The sequence below is a fragment of the Seriola dumerili genome, unplaced genomic scaffold (assembly GCF_002260705.1).
Source record: "Seriola dumerili isolate Sdu_G_001 unplaced genomic scaffold, Sdu_1.0 BDQW01000056.1, whole genome shotgun sequence".
In the NCBI taxonomy this organism is placed as follows: domain Eukaryota; kingdom Metazoa; phylum Chordata; class Actinopteri; order Carangiformes; family Carangidae; genus Seriola; species Seriola dumerili.
The window spans coordinates 5514849-5537953 of NW_019174311.1; the positions used below are offsets into that span (position 1 = coordinate 5514849).

The following is a 23105-nucleotide window of genomic DNA, read 5'->3' on the forward strand; positions in this document are numbered from 1 at the left end:
GAAAAGGGGGCTTGACCAATGAAACTACTTCACTCCTAAAGAGCCACCCAGCTCAGCGTAGAAAAGAGAAGGCACCAGGTGTTTGCCAACACCAGCAAGAAGCCACCACACCTCATGCACTCTTTCATTTCTAACCTCGGGTTGATGTCACAAAGACCCTTCAGTCGTGTCAAACAACACAATTCAACTAAAAAAACACTTGTTCCTTATGACAGCTTGTCAGGTTTGCTCTCTTTGTTTTTCCATGGCAGACACGCAAAAGTAAAAGCAAACCAACTATCACACACCTGTACATGAATCAGTGAAAAGCGCTGCTCTAAAGCTTCAAGGACAAAATCATGTCAGAAAGTCATTTAAAATGTAACCCAACACAAATACTGTATAAGTTCTAAATGTGGTAGAAACCTGTAGATTTCCCACGTATAAAGCAATGGGTAACAGATTCAGAGGCAGTTGTACCATTAAAATATTTGTAATTGTAACGTCGTTGAAGACGGAGCTCAGAAAAGACCAGATGGTTTAATGTTTTGCGTTTATTTTAATATAAATGTGAATGGGTGTGTGCTTCACTAGATGAGACACAAATGCTAAACTGAATGAATTTGGTTTTAGGATTTGACTCAAAGGCATTTATGATTTGCGTCTGATATAAAAAAGGGGAATCACTCTAAACATGGAATCTGTTGAACTTGTGAATCAAACTTTTGCAGTATCAGTGAGGGCGTGGAAAAGGCAGCAGCTTTCCCTAAAATAAGTTTGCATGATAAATCAAACTAATAAAGATAATGATAATGATAATAATAATAATAATAATAATAATAATAATGATAATTTGATACAGACAAAGGATTGTGGCAATGAAAAATGAAAAATAAATGATCAAATAAAACAAGCACACAAGCATACACATGCACACAGACATGCATGCACACTCACTCTGTCTCTCTCACACACGCACACACGCACACACACGCACACACACACACACACACATACAACTTAAAAAAAAAAAAAAGAATGTGAGCCAAATAAATATTGGTAAAGTACAATACGTACATGTAATTTACCCAAAGTTCGTGGAACAAAACAAAACGAAGGGTGAGATCACACTGGATCAAAATGGAAAAGCATGCAGAAGTCCACTGCTCTACTGTAGCTTCACTCCTAGCAGACTACAAAATAGGGAGAAAAACAGAAAAAGAGAGAAAGGGGAGGAAAGATAGAGAGAGAGAGAGGCCCCTGTCCTGAGCAGTTATAGCCACCTGGTCAGCCAGGAGTGACTGACTCCCCACACCACGGGGCACAGGGAGCTTCCTTCAGTGGCAAGTCTTCTTCTAACCCTCCATCTTTGTCCTGCAGTCCAAGGGGAAGGAGGAGGAGGAGGAGAAGGAGGAGGAAGGATGGGTAGATGTGAAATCAGGAGAGATGGTCAGGGCTGTGGGTGCCCCTTCACTGTGATTCAGTAGGTCCAGTTCTGGATGCACAACAACAAGGAGTTCGGGAACATTTGTGGAGGCGGGGAGGAGGTATGTGTGCAGAAACGCTGAGTGGGCTGAGGATGGACCGGGAACTGAGGGTGCAGAGTGAGGCGTGACGGGTGAGGGATGGGGGTCAGAAAGCCAATCTTCTACTCCAGGCTTATAGGGCCTGTGTCTTGAGCTCGATGGGCTCTCCCCTGGTCTCCTGCTGGCCCTCAGCCTCTGGGGGCCGGGTGCCCTTCAGTGTGGCGAGCCTCTCGGACAGGCCACGCATACGGGGGAACAGCATAAAGTCATACAGCAGAGCACCCATGGCACCACCGATCATGGGACCCACCCAGTACACCTGTCATTGACAAAAAAAAAAAAAAAAAAAAAAAAAAAAAGACAAAGTGCAGAATGCGTGAGTCTGAAGATGTCACATTACTGTTTGGAAGAGTTTGTCAAATGATTTACAGATATGATCATCTTACCCAGTGGTTGACAAAATTCCTGACCAGGACAGCGGGGGCAAAGGACCTTGCGGGGTTCATTCCTGCTCCAGTGTAGTACATCTAAGTCAAAGATGGGGAGAATATACACATGAGCGAATGTATATGTGATATGATACAATGCTCAGGTCCTTGTGTGAACCTAGCAAGCTGTTCCAAACCTCTAGGCCCTGGGTTGGTTCTTACCCCAAGAAGATGCCCCATGAGCACAGAAAAGCCGATGGCAAGGGCAGCAGAGCCCAGGCGTCCGTTGCGCCTCTCATCAGTCACAGCAAAGATGCAGACAACAAGCTGCAGGGTGAGGAAGACCTCCATGGTGGTGGCCATGCCCAGACTGACGCCTGGCTGAAGCTGAAAGATGGAAGGAAGATGGAGTCAATGAAACAACATGCTTTTAAATTTGTTAGATTCACGTAAACTGTTGTATATAATGCAGATGCAGTTTTCTTATACGTACACACACATTGTGATTTTTTCTTCTGAATGACCTTATGCCAGACTTATCTTGTATGTGAAAAATGTCATGAAATATTTCTAATACAGGGGTTCGGAACCACCCTGCTTACTTTTAGTTATGGACATAGAGAATTCCATCAGCTGGCAGGTAATCTTACCGTGTTGAGTGCCAGGTTTCCCCTCATGTTGCCAGGTGTTACCCCATAGAGCACGGCAGCACCAGCCAGTGCTCCGAGACACTGGGCTATGATGTAGAAGAAAGCACGGAACAGGGACATCTGGGAGCCAATCAGGTAGGCAAAAGTAACGGCTGGGTTAATGTGACCTCCACTGATGTGGCCGATGGACTGGATGAGGGTGGCAGCCGCCAGCCCAAAGCAAAAGGCAACATGGAGGACATTATGGGGCCCAGTGGTCCAGCGGAGGGCTGCCCCCAGCCCAAAGAATACAAAGAACATGGTGCCATAGAACTCGGCAAACACCGCCCGCCAGAAGGACATAGATCTGAATTCCCACATGGTGTCAAAAGGTCAAAAAACAACCTCTAAGCAATGGAGGGATGAAAAGTCAAAAGAAAAAACAAACTAATCAACTAAAGGGAGATTCTGCTTCTCCACAATAATGACTGTTTGAGACCAAAAAACACAAAGCAGATGACAAAAATTTGCCCTCAAACAGAAATTGCCTCTCTAAAGCTAAATGCAACAACACGTAAACATGTAACTGTGAATAATCTGCTGCTCTGCCTACTGAATTCTGATTTCTGTCATAGAGAGCTCCTGAGTGGAGCAACACGCCAGTCTCTGTGCATCTATGTGCCAACCCTGCTGGTTGTTAGTAGAAGAACATGGATAGACAAACGTTAAGCATGTCCTGCAGACATTCAGCCTCTTTACCAGAGCAGGGGGAGCTCAGAGGCCTTTTTATAACACCCCAGGGCCAGAGTAGCCCCGCTGATCCCGGGGGAGGGGCCAGTGCACAATACTACGAATCAAAACAAAATCATTTAACCCTTCTCCTGCCCCGACCTCCCTCTGTCTGTTCAATGCGGAAATCACTCTGAATCTGGCCTAAAAGGCTGCAATCTCAAAAGGCTCAGAGAATAATCCAAGTGGAGCTGGACAGACCTCACTCACGTAAGAAAGCTCTCAGAATGCAGCTAGTTAGTTAGTAAAGGGTGCTTTTAAAAGAGGGACTTGTGGTTGGCCCTTGGTGGTAAGGGCCAGCGGGGAGGTAAACAAAAGTGTGGTTGGTATAGCAATACTGTTCTGTCAAAAAAAAACAAACAAAAACAAAATGGTTTGCAGCATCTTACATTTACACAGGGGGGTTTTCCAGCCTTTCAGGGGTTCAGCTGGACCCCTGGTGTTACTGGAGGAGGTGGAGATCTAGCCCCTGAACGCCACCCACAGCCTGGTTGAAGCACTACTACCAAGAAAGTGGAAGAAAACTCCATTCATAACATGACTGACTCAAAACCTCCCTTGAGAAGCTACGCTGACTGTCAAACCTGAAAACAGAACAGCAGTGGGCATGTGGTGGGCTGCACCTGCGGTGCAGCGAGAAGTGGAGTGCAGTGGTAGTTTTGCTTCTTTTCTAATATATTTTTAAAAATACTTTTGCATGCGCAGTATAAATGTAATTACAATCTCAAGCATTCACTCGATTTCCATCTTGCTCTCACTGTCTCTGCTGAAATGTGCAATCAACAGTTCACATTCACTCCAATCAAAGCTGCGATCGCCAAAGCACGAGCAATTTCTCAATTTCTCCACTTGTGCTGTGGATTGATACAAATTAGGTTTGTGGCAGCAGAACTGATTAGGCTAGAGTTTTACATTGTGTGTGCTCGATGGGTTTGGAGGCTCAGGTCAGATAAAGCGGTGGAAAATCCACGGTTGGAGAGGAAGAGGGGAGAGCAGGGCCTGGCATTGAGCTTCTGCACTGGAGCATCATGCTGACCAGGGCAGCCAGAGGGACGGCCGCAGCCCTCTGAAAGGATTATGCTGAACTCACAGCTTTTCTCCTTTATGCATGGAAACAAAATGCTGGCAGTAACAGTTTCTGCTGGTTTCTATGATCTGTTTGTCTAGCTACCACTGTTGAACCTGTGAGTTCCCTTTTGGGCAGTCAGTCTATACATATATACATAGATATATATTTTGCCTCTACGCCATAGACACTCCAGAGTTGTGTTGGAACAGCATCAGGAGAATTCACAAATCAAATCAGCATACATTTTCATGCCTCAAAGGATGTAGGTTGCTTTGGAAGTTGTCGACAAATATTCAGTGTGATTTCTTGTATTAATCTCACAGCAGCCTGATGTTTTATTTTGTACTTGGCGTTCAGGGGAAACATGGTGAACCGACTCTACCACCACCAAACGAAGGACAGTGGACAGTCGATGTCGCTGGAGAGAATATCACTTTTTCCTCAAAAGACAGTGTTTATCTCGTTGTTCTGATGGTGAAAGTTTATTAGTTTGCCAGTTTGTGCATCTCTATTGTCATGAGTATTATGTCCTTCTCATGACTCCCTCCATCAGTGGTAAGCCACCTTTTGTGGGTTTAAGCCCACAGTTTAGTTTTACAGGGGAGGGTGTTGAAAAGGTGCTTGCATTGTATTTTTCTGTTCCCTGGGTCCAGACTGCTGACACATACACAACATGATGCAGCCCCTAAACATCTCACAGCGGAGTAGAAACTCTGGCCTGCACCCACCACACTGTGGTGAGAACATGTATTACAGAACACAGGGGATGTGTGACTACAACATACAGATCAAGCACATTTGTTATCTTAATATCACTGACGATAATCGATGGTTCTTATGGCCATGAATGATCAGATTGGCATCAGAGAATCATATCTTTGCTAACAACTTCTGTGATTGTACTAAGTACAGTATCTACAGCAGTCGCCATGTTTTGAAAAATTACACACAGCAACATATTGAATAATTTACACTGGAAACTTACAGCATAGAGGAATTTCAGGTCTCCATTTCCCTTTTTAGTCTCAGTGTAAAAGTACAGAGGAGATGGGAAGCCCCTAAAATACCCTGCATAGTAATAGAGAAGTGAGAATACAGTGCAGTGAAGCATTAGCACTACACAGTGGTTACAGAGTGACATTTCATTCTTCCAAGACTTCATCTATGGTCTTAATGCGATAGTCACATGCCCATTTGTAAATTGAAAGTGATATTAGTCATTGTAATTGTTCCTCCTTTCCATACTGGCACTGAGCACATCATGTCCTAACACAATTCCAAGGTAAGAGACAAAGTACACAGTCATCACTCAGGTGAATACATTCTAAAGTTCACCTGAACAATTGACAAATCAAGAGGCTATCTCCCAGTCTTCCAGTCTGTTGATACAAAATTTCCTTTGTGTTACAATCACTCCACTGCAGGTCAGTGAGGAAACAGTGTGCAGGGAAAAACAGAAGGGATCTTATTTTAAAATGGCTTATGTAATTCAGAGTGAAGCACTTTATTAGCTTGGTTTAATTTAAGAAAACCTTTTCCGACAGGTGGTTGGTGATTGTCTCTCATCTCTTATGTTGGAACTGTTAGAAAAGAGTCTCTTTGCGGCCAGTATTGATGCAATTAAAATGACCAATATTTTTATTGAATGTACACATAGGCATGTTAATGGTGTTTAAAGACAGAGTAGTCTTTTAAACATTGTTTGATACTGAGACTACATTCCCACAATAGTGAATAATCAACCCTTCCAGAGTTAATCTTATCTCTAAACTTCATTAATGAGTTTAACTTTATTGAAAGCAATGTTTCAATAGTAAGGCCTTGTATTGAACAGTCTTAAACAGTTTATTAGAAATTTATACCCAAACTCCCACAGCATAAGACAAATGCAAATGTGTTCAACACATACTGAATCAAACACACAAGCCTCCAAAGCATAGTTCTATTGTATGTGATTAACAAACCGTGTACCGTTTTACACTACTTGGGAAACTCTTGGTAGACTACATAGGATTTCTGCTTTCACCGCAGTATGCATATGGAAGAAAATTAACTTGTGTACCCTGCTACAATGTGCAATGTTTTGTACTGGCATAGAGACACAAACTCACCTTTGCAAGGTGTAACTATATGCAAAGTTTAGTACCACTCTACTACCATAATCTCAACACAAGCTGTAAGTTGCACAAGCATATCCGTTTATTTTAAATGCTGAAATGTTTAAAAATCGAAATTATTGTTAAATATTTGCAGATGTTGGCATAGATTGGAAAACCCATTTCAAGCGGAACTCCTGCTTTTTAAATTAACAAACATAAGTGCAATTTACAATACAAACATTAAAGGGGAAAAATCTGCCATTAAAAAAATCTACTTTTTTGGAAAATAGGCATTTCTGAGTTTGTTTTTTCATTAGAAATCACAATGTTGAATACATAACCTGACATCGCAAAAAAAAAAAAAAAAGAAAAAAAAAAACAGAGAGAGAAGGTGTAAGACATCAGCACATCCCATTAGTCAATGAACAGTAACATTTTCATTTGAACAGAATCGTCCATGCAGAACAGAACAGCAAAGCACAGCACTGTATGTCGCTATGGATCTCTGTGCATGTCTGTATCCAACAGTCACTCCCTGTCACTCCCTTGAGGGGTTTCGCTTTGGAAACTGCGTAGAGAGATGAGGTTTCTTCTCCAACATGGCTGCCAACTCATGCCCAGTCTCTCTCTTCAACCGACTTATAACTCGCTTTGTTTACTACTGGGGTGGCTTCTGGATTCATCTATTCAAGGTCGGGCATTTCTGGAACAGAGACAAAATTGAAAATGTGATGTATGTGAGCAGCATTAGATTTGAATCTAATCATTCACCTCTAATAATTAAATGAAAACTAACACACAAAAAACAAACAAAAAATGAATTTAAAGGTAATTAAAAATAATTTGATAAAACTGATTTTCCTACTACAAAGTTAGGTCTCAGAAGCTTTTTGGATGGTTTGCAGCCATATCCAATCTAATACCCAACAAACCCATTTATGCTTTTAAGTCAAAAGTTAACAATCTCTTATGTAGCTCTTAATCATAGCCATTTTTGATTAAACAAACTCAATTCTCCTTCAAGGACAGAAATAAACAATCAAGCCCTTTCTAACATTACATCAACATGACCATACTACATTGGATGATATCTTTTCCACAGGCATTTTATCAGTTAGTAACAGATCCTGATTCATCTGCTTGCACGCACTTGGCATCACCTAGCATTATGGCTGTTGTCTTCTCACACCATAGGATCTAGTGACTGCTGATTATACTAATTATAAAGACAGCTCTTTTGAAATGGTACTTACTTTCATCGTCACTGTCTGCAGAATCATGCTGCAAAACAAAGTAAAAACAACAATTACAATTCTTCCTACAAAGCTTTACCTTTTAAATTTCACTTGATTAAAATTTCTTCAAACAAAAAATATGGCATAATATATGGACCACATAAAAAAAGTACTATATGTATATGTAAAAAAAATACCTCATCGTCTGCACCATCTAAATCAGGTAGATCATCCCCTCCCATGCTGTTCATCATCTGGAGAAATGCACGAGACAATTGACTTGTCAGCACTACAGTACATCTGGTTAGCTCACATTTCAGGCACTGTGCATGTTCAATATACTTACCTCTGAGAATTTGTCAAAACTTGACAAGTCCTCATCTGAGTCATCTTCCCAGTCTTTCCAATTGTTGAAATCCACACTCAGCCAGTTGCACTAAGAGATGATAGATTCAAGTGTTTAAGTCTATATTTGACATGTAATCACTTTATTCCAGCTGTTTTTTTCAATGCTAATGTTTACTTAACTGCTCAGCTAAGTGGCATACTATTCTTAGAACAAAGAATTTTTAGTGCTTTTAATCATACTGCCAGGACATGGCAGTCAGATGCTAATTATACCCATATGTAAAATAATGACGTTAAATAAATGGTCTGACAGTTCCCCAAGATTTATTTTCAGATTGATGGCAATTAAAGTGGCAGAATCTGGTTTGCAACAAATGATGAGTATCTGTTGTTTTTTATAACAAAAGAAAATGACCTTTGTCTTGTCTTTGGTGAGTCGTGGCCATGACTTTCCAGTTTCTGCTTTTCGTAAACAACACAACACAGACCTGTCAGTGCGTCTGTGTTTGGATTCCTGCATGGAAAAAAAAGTTTGATGAAGGCTTTACATGAATAAAACATATGGTAGAACTACAACTGTGACTATAGGTGACAAACATACTTTGGGGTCGATCTCCCCAAAAAGTTCCACTGTATTCTGCTGCTTGATATTATCTGTTCCACTGACACAGCTGTAAGAGGAAATGAAAAGAGGTCATGATTTTTTGGTTACAGCTGCCAATAATAATTCATCATTCTTCTAATACACTATACCACAGATCAGGGCCCCGTTTCCAAAATGCATCTTAAGGCTCATGTTAAATGGGTTTTGTTTATTGTTACTTAACTTGGTTGTTTGAGCTTTACGGTGCAGGATGATCTATGTGCAGAGTTTGACACCTGAGGGACTGTATTCACATTCATCTGCTAAAGGGGAAAAGGTTCTCTGTACACATCTTAAATCTCCGATTAAGAAATGTTTGAATTAGATGATTTTGTGACATAACTAGTTTGGGACCCAATCATGGTCCAATATGTAATTCACATTAGTGTGAGGTGGAAACTTGAAACCTCCAGTGAACACACACGGAGAACAGACTTTTCAGTGAAGGAGGAGACACGTTGTGTCCAGCAGTTAAATCTTTAAAAACATTAAATATTTTCATATTTATAGAGTCTGGATTTATTAAATCAGGGAGGAGGAGTAAATATAACTTTAAGAATATTCGGAATTAATTGTTTTTTTTGTGGAAAAAACAGATGAGAACCAAATTATTGAAAGCAGAATTTATTTCTAGATGTCTGAAAACATGTCTGGGGGGGATCTTTAAGATGCTTCTGGGAAACTGGTCCTTCATCAGTTTGCTCTGAGAATAGAAACATTCTCAAGAATATTGCAATATAATGTGCTATTAATGCATCTTACCTGAAATCCATTTTGGACCGGTCGAAATTTACGTGCACATCTTTACTGTCCTCCACGCAGAACTCTACAAAAACAGAGTCCCTCCTGTCATACCACTTAGCTGTTGCAGGCTGCCTAATGACAGAAAATAAAGTGATATTAAGACAATACAACATAATCCATGCTTCAGTCTAATATGTCATGGTAATTGCTCAAACACTAAGAGTGACACGTTTGTTAATATTAGTTGGGTATATCATTTCACAGCCAGGGGTGCTCATTCTGCTCTGGTGGTACACGTGAGCAGGGTGCAGTACATCTCAAATCACGTTTGAATCACGTTGACGAAAGCTTCACTCATTCATTCCATTAACACGAGAGCCTCTGAATTATCTTTCACCCATTTATCTAAAAACAATACCTGATGTTTCGAAACACTTGATGATCATAAACATTACATTACAGACAGCCCACATAAAACATAGCAACAATTACATTGTCATACTGAGAGGGAGTCAGGAAAAGCTACATTAACAGTAAAATGAGTCGTCATTGGGATGTGAACCACACTTAGGAGAAAAATATTTGACTGGGATAATGACAGCTTGTGGTATGAGAAACGTTGTCACTGTCGAGCGTGTCTAAGTTGGCGTTAGCCTACGTTAGCTAAAGTGAAATCTTCCGAGCTAATCATGACACCATGCTTTTTCAGTGCTAACATTATCCTCGTCCTGTTGGTTGACATTAGCCTGCTAGCTGACTATAACTGAGCTGATATAAGGCACGTAAACAAATCTAGCGAGGTGCTTGTCAGTTTGTGGGACATGCTGGTGCCGAATTTTGTTAGGCTGAAGCAAAGTTAGCTGTGGGTGGATTTAACGACGTGCTGTGCCTTTTAATCTTGACAACCCTGCAACCGCTGAGGCTAACTCGTGTGCTAGCTTATTTAGCTAATGCTAGCTGTCTGAGCCACAGTATACCACACTACCGCTAAGACTTGTAGCTAGTTAGCTACGACCATTACCGATTGCATAGTAACTCCAAGACTTACATCTTCACTGTTTTAGCAAATAAAATCCCACGTTGGACCAGGATATAGGTAACAATGTTATCTAGCTGTAGCGCCCGGCAAAAGAAGACCACTGAAAACTAAACAGTTTGCTAACTCTAACGTTTACAACAGATGCATTGGTGTCTTTCCAAACATCGCGTGTTTTCGCCGCTTTCTCGTGACGTACCGTTTCAACCGCCTGCATGGAGCGTGGGCACGAGCCAAAACCGTTGGAGACAATTCTAGAATGCGTGTGCTCGGCGTTCCAGAGCAGCGCAAGAGCTCCACCAGCAGTGTCATTCCATAACTGACAGTATGAAACATATTATGTCTGATAATGAAGGAAGAGACTACCTCATTGCAAGGCTGGATTACCAACTAGTAGGCTAATATATGAATTAACAAATCCAGGGAACCCAAAACCCCAGGTGTACCTACTCCACACCATTTGGGTTACGTGATTTAAATAATCACAAATTTGTACAAATGTGTACCACTGTAGTACAAGTAGGCAACAAAATAAACTAGGTCCACTATCCCCATCTTGTGGCCTTTGTCTTGTAGAGGTGTGAAAATCTAGTTTTAAGACTTTTAACTAGTTATAGAATATAATATAATATAGTAATAAAGTACATTTATATAGCAGTATTCTGAAGTTACAAAGTACAAAAAAAACTGCAGATATAACAAGAGCAAATAAAAAGAAACTAAATAGATCATAGATCATAAAATACCAAGGGATAAAATGATGTTAAAACTATAAAATAGCAAGATTTTGGTGATGCAACCCAGAGACATATTAAATAGCCTATTAAATATTGAATATTTATGTTTTCCTATAAAAGAATGTTTTAAGAAGATCAGCTTTAAATACATGCAGGATGTAGCTTGTAGATCTATAAGATTAAGACTTGTAAGGAAAACATGAATAAGACATCAGATTAATTTGGTTAGTTACAGGAGGTCACCAATCAAAAAAAAAAACCTGCTACTGATTTTGAAAATGTACTTTGACAGAATCATTGACATTTCTGCATGTGGAGATGATGAAAAAGACACAGGACTCTGGCTTGTGGTTATTTTCTCAACAGAGACGAGCACAGATGTAGTGGTGGAAGCCAAAGCATCGTCACAGCTTGCTTCTCAGTCGGGTTATTAACAGATGCCTCTTAAGTATTGCTATCAGTCATTACAGCAGATTGAAGCTCTGCTTATCGGTTTAGGTCCTTATAGGGCTGGTAGCTGTCAGATGCACTTGCTAGTGCAGGTGTGGTGGTTTACTGAGTGGACCAAAGCATTCAAGCAACAGAAAATGATATAGATAAAAAGAAACAGATCACTTTAAAGGCAAACAGTGAGGCTCTAGGTGATTTCACTTTGGGAGAAGTTTCAAGTTGTTTGACTTAGACAGGAGATTGGCGATATAGGCTGAGAGGCAGTGTCACCACTATGAGGTTTGGCAGCTGCTGATGGAGCAAGTGGAACAATAACAAAAGGAGGGATGAGAGAGCAGCAGCATAAGATAAGTTGGAAATGTTCACTGTGGACTGAGCCACAGATGACACAGATGATAGCTTTGATAGAATAACAATGTTGAGCTGCTTCTGCATGTGTGGGGCACGAGTTGTGAAGTTAGAGAGGACATTAGAAATGCCTGGTGCAGAGGAGAGTTCAGTGGGTTGATAAGGTAACTGGTGACAAATAATCCTTCTTTGTCTCTAACTTCAATCACCTTCTGCTGGACATTTGCCTTTCTAAGACCAAGAGGCGGACCAAAAGCATGACAGGCCTTATGGGAGATAGTGGGAACAAGGAGAGACGGACGACACATCGCAGATGCGGGGCTTGAAGAAGTTGATAAAGGGGAATTCTTCTTAGCCACATGAAGGGCTGTATTTAAAGTACACTGTATAAATGCTCAGTCTCAATATTTGGTCCGTTTTTTGAGGAGGGGACATTAGCAAGAGCAAAATACAAGTTTATAAGTTGAGAGGCCTGAGCCGTATTTGAAGGATAACATTATAAGGGTCATTTGGCAGCGAGGTCTGTGCATTTATTCAATTCCCTTATAGTTAGAGTCAGCTGTGGCTATTACCTGCTGGAGATCAAAGCAAACCAGCAGCTTAAGTCTCTAAAGTTGAGTAAATCAACCTACATTTGCATTACACATATCTCCAAATATAATTGTGTTACTGTCCTTGAAAGATTCCACCTGCGACTTAAAGCCAATGAAGACAGAAGCTTTACAATGAACTAGTCTCATGAATTAGTCATCATTAGAGAGAAGAAAGACATCAGTGAAATCTGAATTACCTCCAGGAGCTTTCTGCAGCTGAATGTGATTTGAATTGGCAATTAACAATAGCTTGCTGTGCTGCTGGGATTTTTTTCTGCCAGTCTCATTGGCAGATAATAAGCCATAATTTGGATGCATTATTGTGATATTAGAACCTAATTTCCTTCTTCAGTGTGGTCCAGTTGACAAAAGTTTCCCCACTTGCCTGATTGTAATGATGCTATTTATAGAGTTGGTCAAGCATACTGCTGAAGCTCTGGCTGTGGTATATGATCGGTTTGACAAAGCTTACAAAATGATTGGATTACATTAATTCCAAAAACATTGTAGTACTGTAAGGCAATACACCTCTAGATGTATTTATAAAAGAGTTTCATCATTTTTATTGCTTACAATGTTGTAAATTTTGCAACAACTCCTCCAACGTAAACAACCATATAGGTCGTTTTTTCAACACCATGTCTTTTTTCAGTGTCTCCTGAAATAGCGCCCCTACGGCGGCATGCGTACCGAACCGCGGTTGTCATGGCTACCATAATAAACACCTGACTGTACCGAGAGCGGCGTACCCAACGTTAACTCCTACTTGTTAGGTTTAGGAAAAGATCATGATTTAATAAGTAATTCCTCAACACCAGATCTTGTTATCATGGCTGGAATGACAACGAACGGTCATGAATAATAGAAATGGTAAAAACTATTGGTTTCACATGGAAATCGAACACTATTCTTCTGTGTCATATTCCTGTGTTTTTTTTGACCCATCCATCCACCCCAACCTCCATTCTGACACGGACGTTGTTGCTCTTTATACTACATCACCACACTTTTCTTTTTGCTCTTGTGATAATTACTACGACCACTAGATATCGCCTAACAACAACGCATGACTTTGGGTCGTAATAAGCTGCTGCACAAACGACCTGTGGGCTCGTTTTTCACAGGAGGACAGTCTCAAATTTTTGCCAGTTGTAATCTGAAATGTATATCACAAACCTTAGAAGAAAAGTTACTAATTTACTCATTACAACAAATGACAAGTTGTTTGTTATAATTTAGAAGGAAAAGTTCAAAAACTGCTTTGGTTTTGCTACACCCTCCATGTTTCAAAAAGACAATCCACCCCAACAAAGAATTTACATTATTTCTATAATACTTTGAAACTCTTTACTTGTCAAAGTTTAATATATGACATCTTTCCTTTAGGGAAACAAGGCTGCGATGATGTCAGCCAGACACAGATCCAGGAGCAGCTCCATGTGCAATAGATAGTGGAATCCCTATGGCTACAGCCACGGGACCTTCACTTGAATATGACTTCATTTTCTGATTCATTGCTGGATGTCCTACATTCATGTAAAACCCGTTTGATGCAATATCTGGAAAAAAAAAAATCAAGCAGTGAGCCCACAGCTTCAGTCTCAATAAGTTTCAAATGATGACATGCTCTGATCTCCAGTTTAGGGAGGAGTTTTCTGTGTATGAAGATTTTGGCTTTATTGTCCTACATCTGTAGAATAGCAATGTAGAATTTGTTTTAGGTTGGATTTTCCCTCTGTGTATGGCTACAATGAAATAAATGAGTGTTAGAAGTTTGATTTTGTAGTGCTGTCAGAAAAAATATGATCAATTATATCAATTATAATTGTTACCTTGTATGGAATAAAAACCCACTCCCACTGAAGGCCAGCGATTCAGTGAAGGGTTCAATTAACTAATCAACATAAACAGAAATAATTTTGTTTTGCAACTATAAAAGCAACTGAAAATGACAGAACACCTCAGCAGTCTTACAGTAATCCAAATATAATGCTGTGATGAGTAAGACCACCAGATATTAGATATCAACAGATGTTAGCTGAGGAGGTTTAGACAAAGAAGGAAGCAGCTGAAATATCAATTACTACATGACAGGTGTAAAGAAATAAAGAAACTCTTTGTGAAATGTATTGCATGATGTTGCTGGCCTAAGCTCTTCAAGCAGGGTGATCCAAAGTCTATGGGCTCTGACAGCCAGGGCCAACTGTCACATCAGCAAATCCTAACTCTAACCAAAAACCAAAATAGGAAGGGAAAGAGATTATACCATGGTTTCAGTGAAAGCCTTGCTGGTGCGTTTCTGCAGATTAGAGAGTGACTTCTAACTTTTCTGATGTCCTTGAGTCAGCAATGTTTTTAGAGGAAAGAGGAAAAAGTGATCAACCCTCTCCACTTCTTTTTCTATTGAAACTTCAAAACACAATCACAAGGAATGAGTGATTTTTACAGGCTTAATAATGGCTCACTTCTTACGGAGTGAAAACTCTTGTTTAATTTATAGGTGTTGAAGGTATAAATATAGCTAGTTATTTGAAGGTATAGTATATTGCACCAGAGAATCTGTGAATCAGTTTTACACCAAGAAAATGTGTCCTGTCATATGAAATCACTTTGATACAGAAACTATCTCATGTTTGAGTGAAATTCAGGTTTACAGCAGTGCATTAAGTGAAAAGCAGATGGGTGGAGACTGTGTTAACAGAAGGAAAATCCCTGTGTTTCCAATATTTTATTTGGTGAGCCCAAACAAATGGATTTGCTCTAACCCTAATATCTGTTAGTACTGTCGATATTATTTGCACCTTTCTAAAGTGTGTGTGAAAATGGAATAGACATACTGGTTGACTGAAAGACCTAAGATGCATTACTGTCATGTTGGAGAAGCTTTCCAAATCAGAAGCTGAACTTGTAAAAGCAGTTCTGTTATGTGGTCAGCTCTCAATCATCAGATTTTGGAGCTGAGAGCTCCACAACAATAACCTGGATTGCAAAAAATTGCATGAAAAAAAAAGTGAAAAATTCTGCATATTTGTTGGTTACAGCAGCTTAAATACACTAATGTCCTGTTTGTCTGAGAATTCATTCATAAACTAAATTTTTTTCGGTATCCTTTTTTTGGGGCCTGGGGATTGACATTTTACAGCCTGGATGATCAGTTAATTGATTCATCAGTAATGAAAATATCATCAGCCAGCTGAGGTTTAGTAAAATAACTATAGTCAGACACACAAACACACAAATGATGATCAACCAGAATAAAATACCTTTCTAGAACAGTAACTGAACTAAAAACCAGGACCAACCAGTGTTGTAGGACTCAAGTCAGGACTCCAGTCCTGATATTCAGCTCTAGTGGCTCAACATGGACTCGAGCATTGACTATGTTAGAACTTGGAAGAGCTGGACGAGGATTCTGACTTTTTTTCATTAGTTGTTTGTAATGGGCCATAATATCCAATCCAATCCAGCTTTATTTCTAAAGCACTTTAAAAAACAACCAGAAGGTACCAAAGTGCTGTACGTGATAAAATTATAAACACAAGATAATAGGCATAGGGAAATGAAAGCTATATAAATGCTGTAACATCTTGGACTCAGACTCTGGTAATGGGGACTTGACTAGGACTCGACTTAGACTCTTCTTCGGTGACTAGTCTTGGACTCAACCACTGGAGACTCAAGATTTGTCTCGGATGCAAGGTTTAGTGAAAATTAAGTGTTTAGTGTAAATTGTTGTATAAACTGTAAAAACTGAAAATGGTTGTGTTTGTAATAATAATAATAATAATAATAATAATAATAATAATAATAATGTTATTATTATTGTAGCATTCCACCAATAGCCTCATCTCTCTAGGCAATATTTTTAAAACTGTGCTACTGAATTTTAAAAAAAAAACTGTATAACAACTGTTACCCAATTCCTGTCGATAAGTCAGTGTTTCCTGACAGACAGCTTCATTTGCATCATAACTGAATGAGTGGGTATTCCCTCGCTGGTGTGTAGGATGGACTCATATGTGCACTTATGTGTGTTGAGCACTGCGTGATCATTAAAGCTGTTAATCACGACAAAAAGTGTGATTCACTCACAGCATAACACACACACACACACACACACACACACACACACACACACACACACACACACACACACACACACACACACACACACACACACACACCCACACACACACACACACACACACAAACCACCATTTGTCAGCCAATCATGTCAGCTCAGTGACGAACTTCCTGGTCACATTTTCTCTTAGGTCCCAGTCCCCTTATTGATGATGGGTATGTTTGTTCCTGCACAGCAGCAGTCAACAGGGAGGACACGGCTCGAAAGCAAAGACATAGACTCTAAGTGAGAGGAGGGAGCAAATTATCTGCCCGGAGAAAGCTGCCACATAGCTGGCTTGGTCGGAGCTAGATAAGAAGAGGAACTACAAATGCTTTTGACTCTGTGTTACGCTGCTTAGCCCAAGGACGTACGAGGAAAGCAAACACAGGCGAGACTGGGGACGAGGTGCAAGATTTGGATGGCATTCACCCGGGCCAGGGAAGGGCTGCTGAAAACCTAAAGCGATATGAGCTTGGAATATGTTTGGACAGCATGTCTTGACTACAAAAGAGTAATTATCCGCGGGTAAACTGCAGCAACACGTCAGAAATAAAGGCCTCCTCCGATGGAGCACGGTGCTCTTTAATCCAGCCAGAAACCTCCCTGACAGGCAGCGACGAGCTACGGCAAAGGGTGAGGTATCCAAGTGATCCAGAGGGGTGGAGGGAGAGGAAAGGAGGGAGGGGGCTACTTAGCTTAATGTTGACATCAAATGTATCAAAGACAAAGCTAATGTGGCGAAATCGCTGAATTTCTCTTCGCTGCTGCTGCGGAGCATGGCTCAGTCTAATTATCGCCGAGCAGCTGTGATAACGTTTTTTCCAGTCCTTCAGCTTTTCTTCCTCTTCCTCTCTTTTTCTGTTCAACAGGACGCTTCATTCGCAATTGAAGGGATTTATGGGATCGCAAGGTAACCTTTCCACCTCAAGAAGTGTCACTCTTGTGTTTGCATGTGCCTGTCAGTGAGCTTTCATGTTTTCCGCGTGTGACGGGGCTTAGTTTCCTTTGTTTACAGTCTGAATCTCTGAACAGCTGATACGTCCTCAGCAATGCCGCGTTACTGCCTGTTGTGTGTGTGTCTTTGACGCGCCGCAGCCACTGCAAATAGTTGAACGTGTAAAGATAGATAGATTAGATTTACTAAGTCATCCACAGATACACTGCAAACAGTGTTTTTTTTTATTTGCACTGCCTGAGCTGTTAGGCTGTGTAGAAAAGAAAGTAGAGCCATCATAGGCACTCTTGTGGCCATGTCTGGGCAAAAGATAGCATCATTTCCCATAATGCATTTGAAAGTAGCAATTCTGGCTAGGGCATCTGCCTTGGGGGGCAACTTCTGTAACTGTATTTATGTTCACACAAGTGGAAATTGTTGTGCTTTTTTGAGTGCCTATGTGAAAGCACTAACATGCTGATGACTTTTGTGCGTCTCTCTGTGCAGTTTCCTCTGATGAGATGAGTGTGCGTGCTGGCCAGGGCAGTGATGAGGTGCTGGTTTCACAGGCAGTGTGGGATTACCTGGCTGCAGCTGGGCGGCCCTGGCTCATTGACTTCCAGCGCAAGCAGGGGATGAGTGCTGGTATCATTAGGCGAGGAGAGAGGGGGGGCTGCTGTGCTGTGAGGCTGCAGCCGGTGGAAGGCTTCAGGACCGCCGGAGCTGGGGTGATGGATGGACCCATCTCCAGTGAGACACGAAAAGCCTTCATTGACTTATGCCGCTGTGCCCGCAAAGAAATGAGCAAACAGGAGGGGGGAAACAAGAGGAAGAGGGTTCTGTTGCCCTGTGTGGGAGTCTTGGAGCCGAACGGTGAGGGGAGCCTGCTTCCGCCTCCACCTCCTCAGCCCCGGCGCTCCCAGAGACAGCAGCAGAGGTTCAGGAAGCCTGCCGATGAGGAGGCCTGCGCCATGCTCCACGAGGAGGCACAGAGGAAGGACATGGACCCCAGCTTGGCTTCCCACAGTGAGGCGGAGGACAACAATACATGTTCAATCTGCATGGGGGACATAGTGGCGAAGACCACCCTGGAGAGGTGCGGCCATTCATTCTGTCACTCTTGCCTGGATCAAGCCTTTAAGGTGAAGAAAGCATGCCCCGTGTGTCGGCTAGTGTATGGCCAGCTGATTGGAAACCAGCCTGCCAATGGTACAATGATCGTAGAGAGAGATCCTGATCTGGAGATTCCTGGTCACGAAGGCTACGGGTGTATCTGCATCATCTACAGCTTCCCTCCTGGCCTACAGGCGGTGAGTTGACCAAGAGCATGTGAAATATGGCATAAAATCTAATTGATTGGACTTCTTTAGTGCAATTGTGCTTGTAGGTAATACTACATACATGATCAGATCTTTTGTAAATAATCACAGTCCTCTGACCATGCAAATCTTCTTTTCTGTCCCTGACTGATATCTAGTTGTTTCACACTTTAATAATCTTTACCTGCCCCTGTGTTAAATCTAACCCCTAATATCCAGTTTAAGAAGGAAATACATGAAATTAAAGGGACACGCTCAGATTCAAAACAGGATAAGAACCTGCTGTTACTCACAAATTTATTGACAGACCCTCCAATGCATGGCAGAACAAAAACGGCAACAAAAAGGATTTGCTCTTTTCTGATCATGGCAAAGGTTTATTTATATCAGGAATCCTTTGTAAAACAGTCATAAAACAGGCGTCTGTTTGCAATTATGAGCTGGCAAACACAAAATTCATCCCCTATGTCATTTGTATGAAAAACTCCTCAACTATTTGGTGAATTTAGCTCAGATTTATACGGTAGAAAATTAAATATTGGGCCTTTAAGGAAGCAAGGCGATATCCCAGTGCTGTTTCATTGGGTCTTTAAAGGGTACTACAGTGAGTTAATACTGCACTTCCATAACTTTCTGTCCCTTTCTTACTGCAGAAATGCTGGATCCCATATTTCCCATAATGAAACCCATCGTATATTTTCTTTAGATGCTGCCTGGTAAATGCAAACATCCTTCAAACTCCTTGTGCGCGGTTTGCCTGCAGGCTTTCTGTTGTAAATGTGTAGTTTCCAAACTTGGGGGTTTAAGTCTCTAAGACTTGTGAAATTTCCTCTAAAACTGTGTTACATGCTGAGTAGTACTTCCTCTGACGAGAAAACGGATCAACATGTGTAAAATCAGTGGAATTCCCCCGAATAGTTTGCAGGTGCATGCGCCTCATAGACGTCAGAAGTAGCTCATATCTGTTCTTGACTTCAAGGTTCAAAGTTTTTTGTCTTGTTTCCCAAAAGAGAAACATGTCTTGGATTGAAGAGCCTGCCGTATAAAAACACTTGATGAATTAATATAAAACACACTACTCACAAAATCAAGTAGCAAACACAGTTAAAACTACATACTTTAAAATGACCCTGTTCTGATCCTGATCCTGCTCTTTATTGCCCACAGCCAGAACACCCAAACCCGGGTGTTCGGTACCCAGGAACAGACCGCGTGGCCTACCTCCCTGACAGCCCTGAGGGGAACCGTGTGCTGGGCCTGCTGCGCCGGGCCTTCGAACAGCGCCTTATCTTCACCATCGGTACCTCCATGACTACGGGCATGCAAAATGTCATCACCTGGAATGACATTCACCACAAGACCTCAATATGGGGCGGGCCCCGCTGGTATGTATGGGCTTTTAGTTGGAGGCGAATGCCCATGGAGATTTGATTTGGCAATGGTCTCAACAACTTTTCTAAGAGGTGCGGTAGCTGAAAAAATGGTTCAGTAATGACTGACAGATGTAATTGAAGTTCCTGACAAGGGAATGCTATCAGTTGATGTCCTTGGCTAGATGGCACTATTGCTGCCTGAGCTCATACAGATGCAGTGATGGCTGTTTTATTTCTCCTGACAGTTTTGGCTACCCAGACCCCACCTACCTGGTACGAGTGACAGAGGAGCTCAGAGAGAAAGGCATCACAGCGGACTGACAGCACGAAAGTGACAGACTCTTCCAGGACTTTGTGAGACTTTCCGAGTGTCTTTGTCCTTGCGGTGGACATGACTCGGCTCCAGGTTGTGCTCTGAGACTGCCCGTCCCTAGCTGAAGAGGATAGCTGAAGACAAGGCCCTCAGCAGACGAGCGTCTAATGCTGCAGCAGAGCCCACATCAATCCACTAGCTGTTCCTCTGTTTGTTCATGTTCCTCCGGAGTCAAGCTTAACCCAGTGCTACATGTGGAAAAAAAATACTTTGAGTGCAGTGCATTCTTGTATTACACAATCCTCTACCTGTCACATTTGGCAATAGGACCAATATCTGATGCACTTATTTAAGAGCATTGTGGGGTGTTGGAATTCATGGTACTTATATATTATTTAGGAAATCTAAGTTTAATGTTATAAAGACAGTTTATGTTATATTAATGTTTATTTCTACTCTGGGGATTTCTTTATTTCTTACAAGCACACATTCTTGGTTTTATTTCCCCAGAAATGTTTGTTGAGTAAGTCTCTAATTTGATTGTTACTAATTGCTTGTCGTGGGGATTTTATGGCAGAATAGCACTGTTTGAGTAGAGAGAATTCATTTTCTGAAGTAACTGCAATCTAAAGCACTCACAGGCACTTTGGTAAGGCAGTTTGTTTTTCAGTGAAGAAGGAGTCATGGTTTTTGCTTCCTCTGTGTGGAAGAGTGCTCGGAGCAAGAAGGTTCATGCAGCCATCAGCTCTTAGCTTGGTGACTACAAGTTGATGTCAGTTGCTTGGAACTCTTTGTTTGCGTGTGATTCTTCATTTTTCCCCCCTGCATTTTTACTTAAATGGGAAGAATGTTAAACGATGCCTCATTGCAGCAGCTTTTATTACATGCGTCAGGACTTCCGCCTGGGTTTTTTTTTTTTTTTCTTGCCATTGGTCACTCCTGTTATATCAAGATGTCTCCCAGGTGTTGAGCCCATTACCTCAGTTGTTAGTAATGTGCTCATCTAATTACCAGATTTAAGACGATGTCAAATGTAAAGGGCATATAGACCACTTAAACCAAATCAAAGGCACAAAAGCTCTTTAAATATCTATGCCTCTGTCCCTGTCAAACTGGGAGATTGCCTGCTAATGTTCTCGTTCAAAATGAGGTAACTGTTGTAAATTTGTTTATCTGAATAGATAATCTACAATACACAGTGAAACTATAACAAAAAGAAAATGTGGGAACAATTGATCTGATTTAGGGTGGGTGGGATACTGATTTTGTTGTGCCTTTCTTATATTCACTTTTGATAAAAAAAAAAAAAAAAAAATCAAGCATGATGTTGCTAATGAACGGTAAGCAGTTTGGGCGTATTTTGTTTGTAGCTATACTATCTGGCTTTAAGTACAAATACTACACAGTTCATGAAAATATGTATACTAATGTGTATTAAATTAGCGTCTCCTTCATAAACATTCTTGTAGTCCAAATGCTGAAAAAACCCTCAGACAGATAAAGCTGTATGTGTGAAAGTGCTTTATTAAGTACAGTAATCTGCTTGGCTAATGGCTAAATTTGTCATAAATTTGACTGGTCAGATCCATAAATCAAATACCTTTTTATTATGTTTTCATCCCCTTTGTATTTTAGTTAAGGGACCAACTGAAATATTTCTGGGACACAGGATTGTAGTTTACTAAAGCTACTGTGCAAACATTTCTATGCATAACATGATTGAGGAGGAGTTAGGAGAATGGACAGTAGAGAGATTACACATATTACAAATTGATTGTTGAAGAAAAGTTGGAGTTTTGATTTTCTAATTGTGTTGATTCGTACTTTGTTGATATTCAGAATAATGTGCTTTACATTTTAATACTTGAATAAAAAGTTATGTTTGGGTTTGTGTTGGATATTCAGTGTAGGCCCCAAATAAACTAGATGCATTGTAAGCAACTATCAAAGTTGTGTCCATCTGGAAAGTGTCCATTTGGAATGGGTTCAAGGTTGTCGCCTTGCATCAAGATTTGATCTACACTGTTACACTGTAGCAACAATGATTCTTGTCACACCAAGACACTGAACTCTGCTAATACACTTTGTGCCATCTAGTGGACATCATCATGACTGAGGAGTGAACAGACCTTCAAAATACTGCACCTGATATACCCAATTTTACCACTACTACCTTTACAAATTGGTCATAATGTGGCCTATGTTGTAAGGGACCTTTGTTGCATTTCATCCCCCTCTTACACTCCCGACCTTTCCTGTTCCTCCTAATATCAGTTAAAGGAAAAAATGTCTGAAAATAATGTATCGTATGCGGCCATAAATCTCTGTTTGGAGGTGCACACTACTGAAGATGAGCACAAGGGACTATAACTTATAAAGGAACGAAT

The 23105-nt window shown here is 40.9% G+C and overlaps 3 protein-coding genes across 5 annotated transcripts; 1 reads left to right on the forward strand and 2 right to left on the reverse strand.

The window, feature by feature from the left end:
- Positions 1–1638: 1638 nt before the first annotated feature.
- Positions 1639–2943, reverse strand: LOC111218972 (lens fiber major intrinsic protein-like). Its single transcript, XM_022741486.1, has 4 exons — positions 2584–2943; positions 2156–2320; positions 1952–2032; positions 1639–1824 (listed from the first exon to the last, which is right to left on the reverse strand). The coding sequence occupies exons 1-4, from the start codon at positions 2941–2943 to the stop codon at positions 1639–1641; spliced, it is 792 nt and encodes a 263-aa protein (XP_022597207.1).
- A 3092-nt stretch (positions 2944–6035) lies between these two features.
- LOC111218973 (prostaglandin E synthase 3-like) lies at positions 6036–10714 on the reverse strand. The gene is made up of 8 exons (XM_022741487.1): positions 10538–10714; positions 9508–9621; positions 8704–8773; positions 8518–8616; positions 8101–8190; positions 7952–8008; positions 7773–7800; positions 6036–7222 (listed from the first exon to the last, which is right to left on the reverse strand). Coding segments are annotated over exons 1-8 (480 nt in total). The 5' UTR covers positions 10540–10714; the 3' UTR covers positions 6036–7202.
- A 6228-nt stretch (positions 10715–16942) lies between these two features.
- Positions 16943–22603, forward strand: dtx3 (deltex E3 ubiquitin ligase 3). 3 transcript variants are annotated; one of them, XM_022741884.1, is made up of 5 exons: positions 16943–17412; positions 17649–17689; positions 18221–19023; positions 20200–20417; positions 20651–22603. In XM_022741884.1, the coding sequence occupies exons 2-5, from the start codon at positions 17677–17679 to the stop codon at positions 20724–20726; spliced, it is 1110 nt and encodes a 369-aa protein (XP_022597605.1). In that variant the 5' UTR covers positions 16943–17412; positions 17649–17676; the 3' UTR covers positions 20727–22603. The 3 variants fall into 3 exon arrangements, with proteins under 3 accessions (XP_022597605.1, XP_022597607.1, XP_022597606.1); XM_022741886.1 differs by lacking the exon at positions 17649–17689; XM_022741885.1 differs by lacking the exon at positions 16943–17412 and having other exon boundaries at positions 17515–17689.
- The last annotated feature ends 502 nt before the right edge of the window (positions 22604–23105 follow it).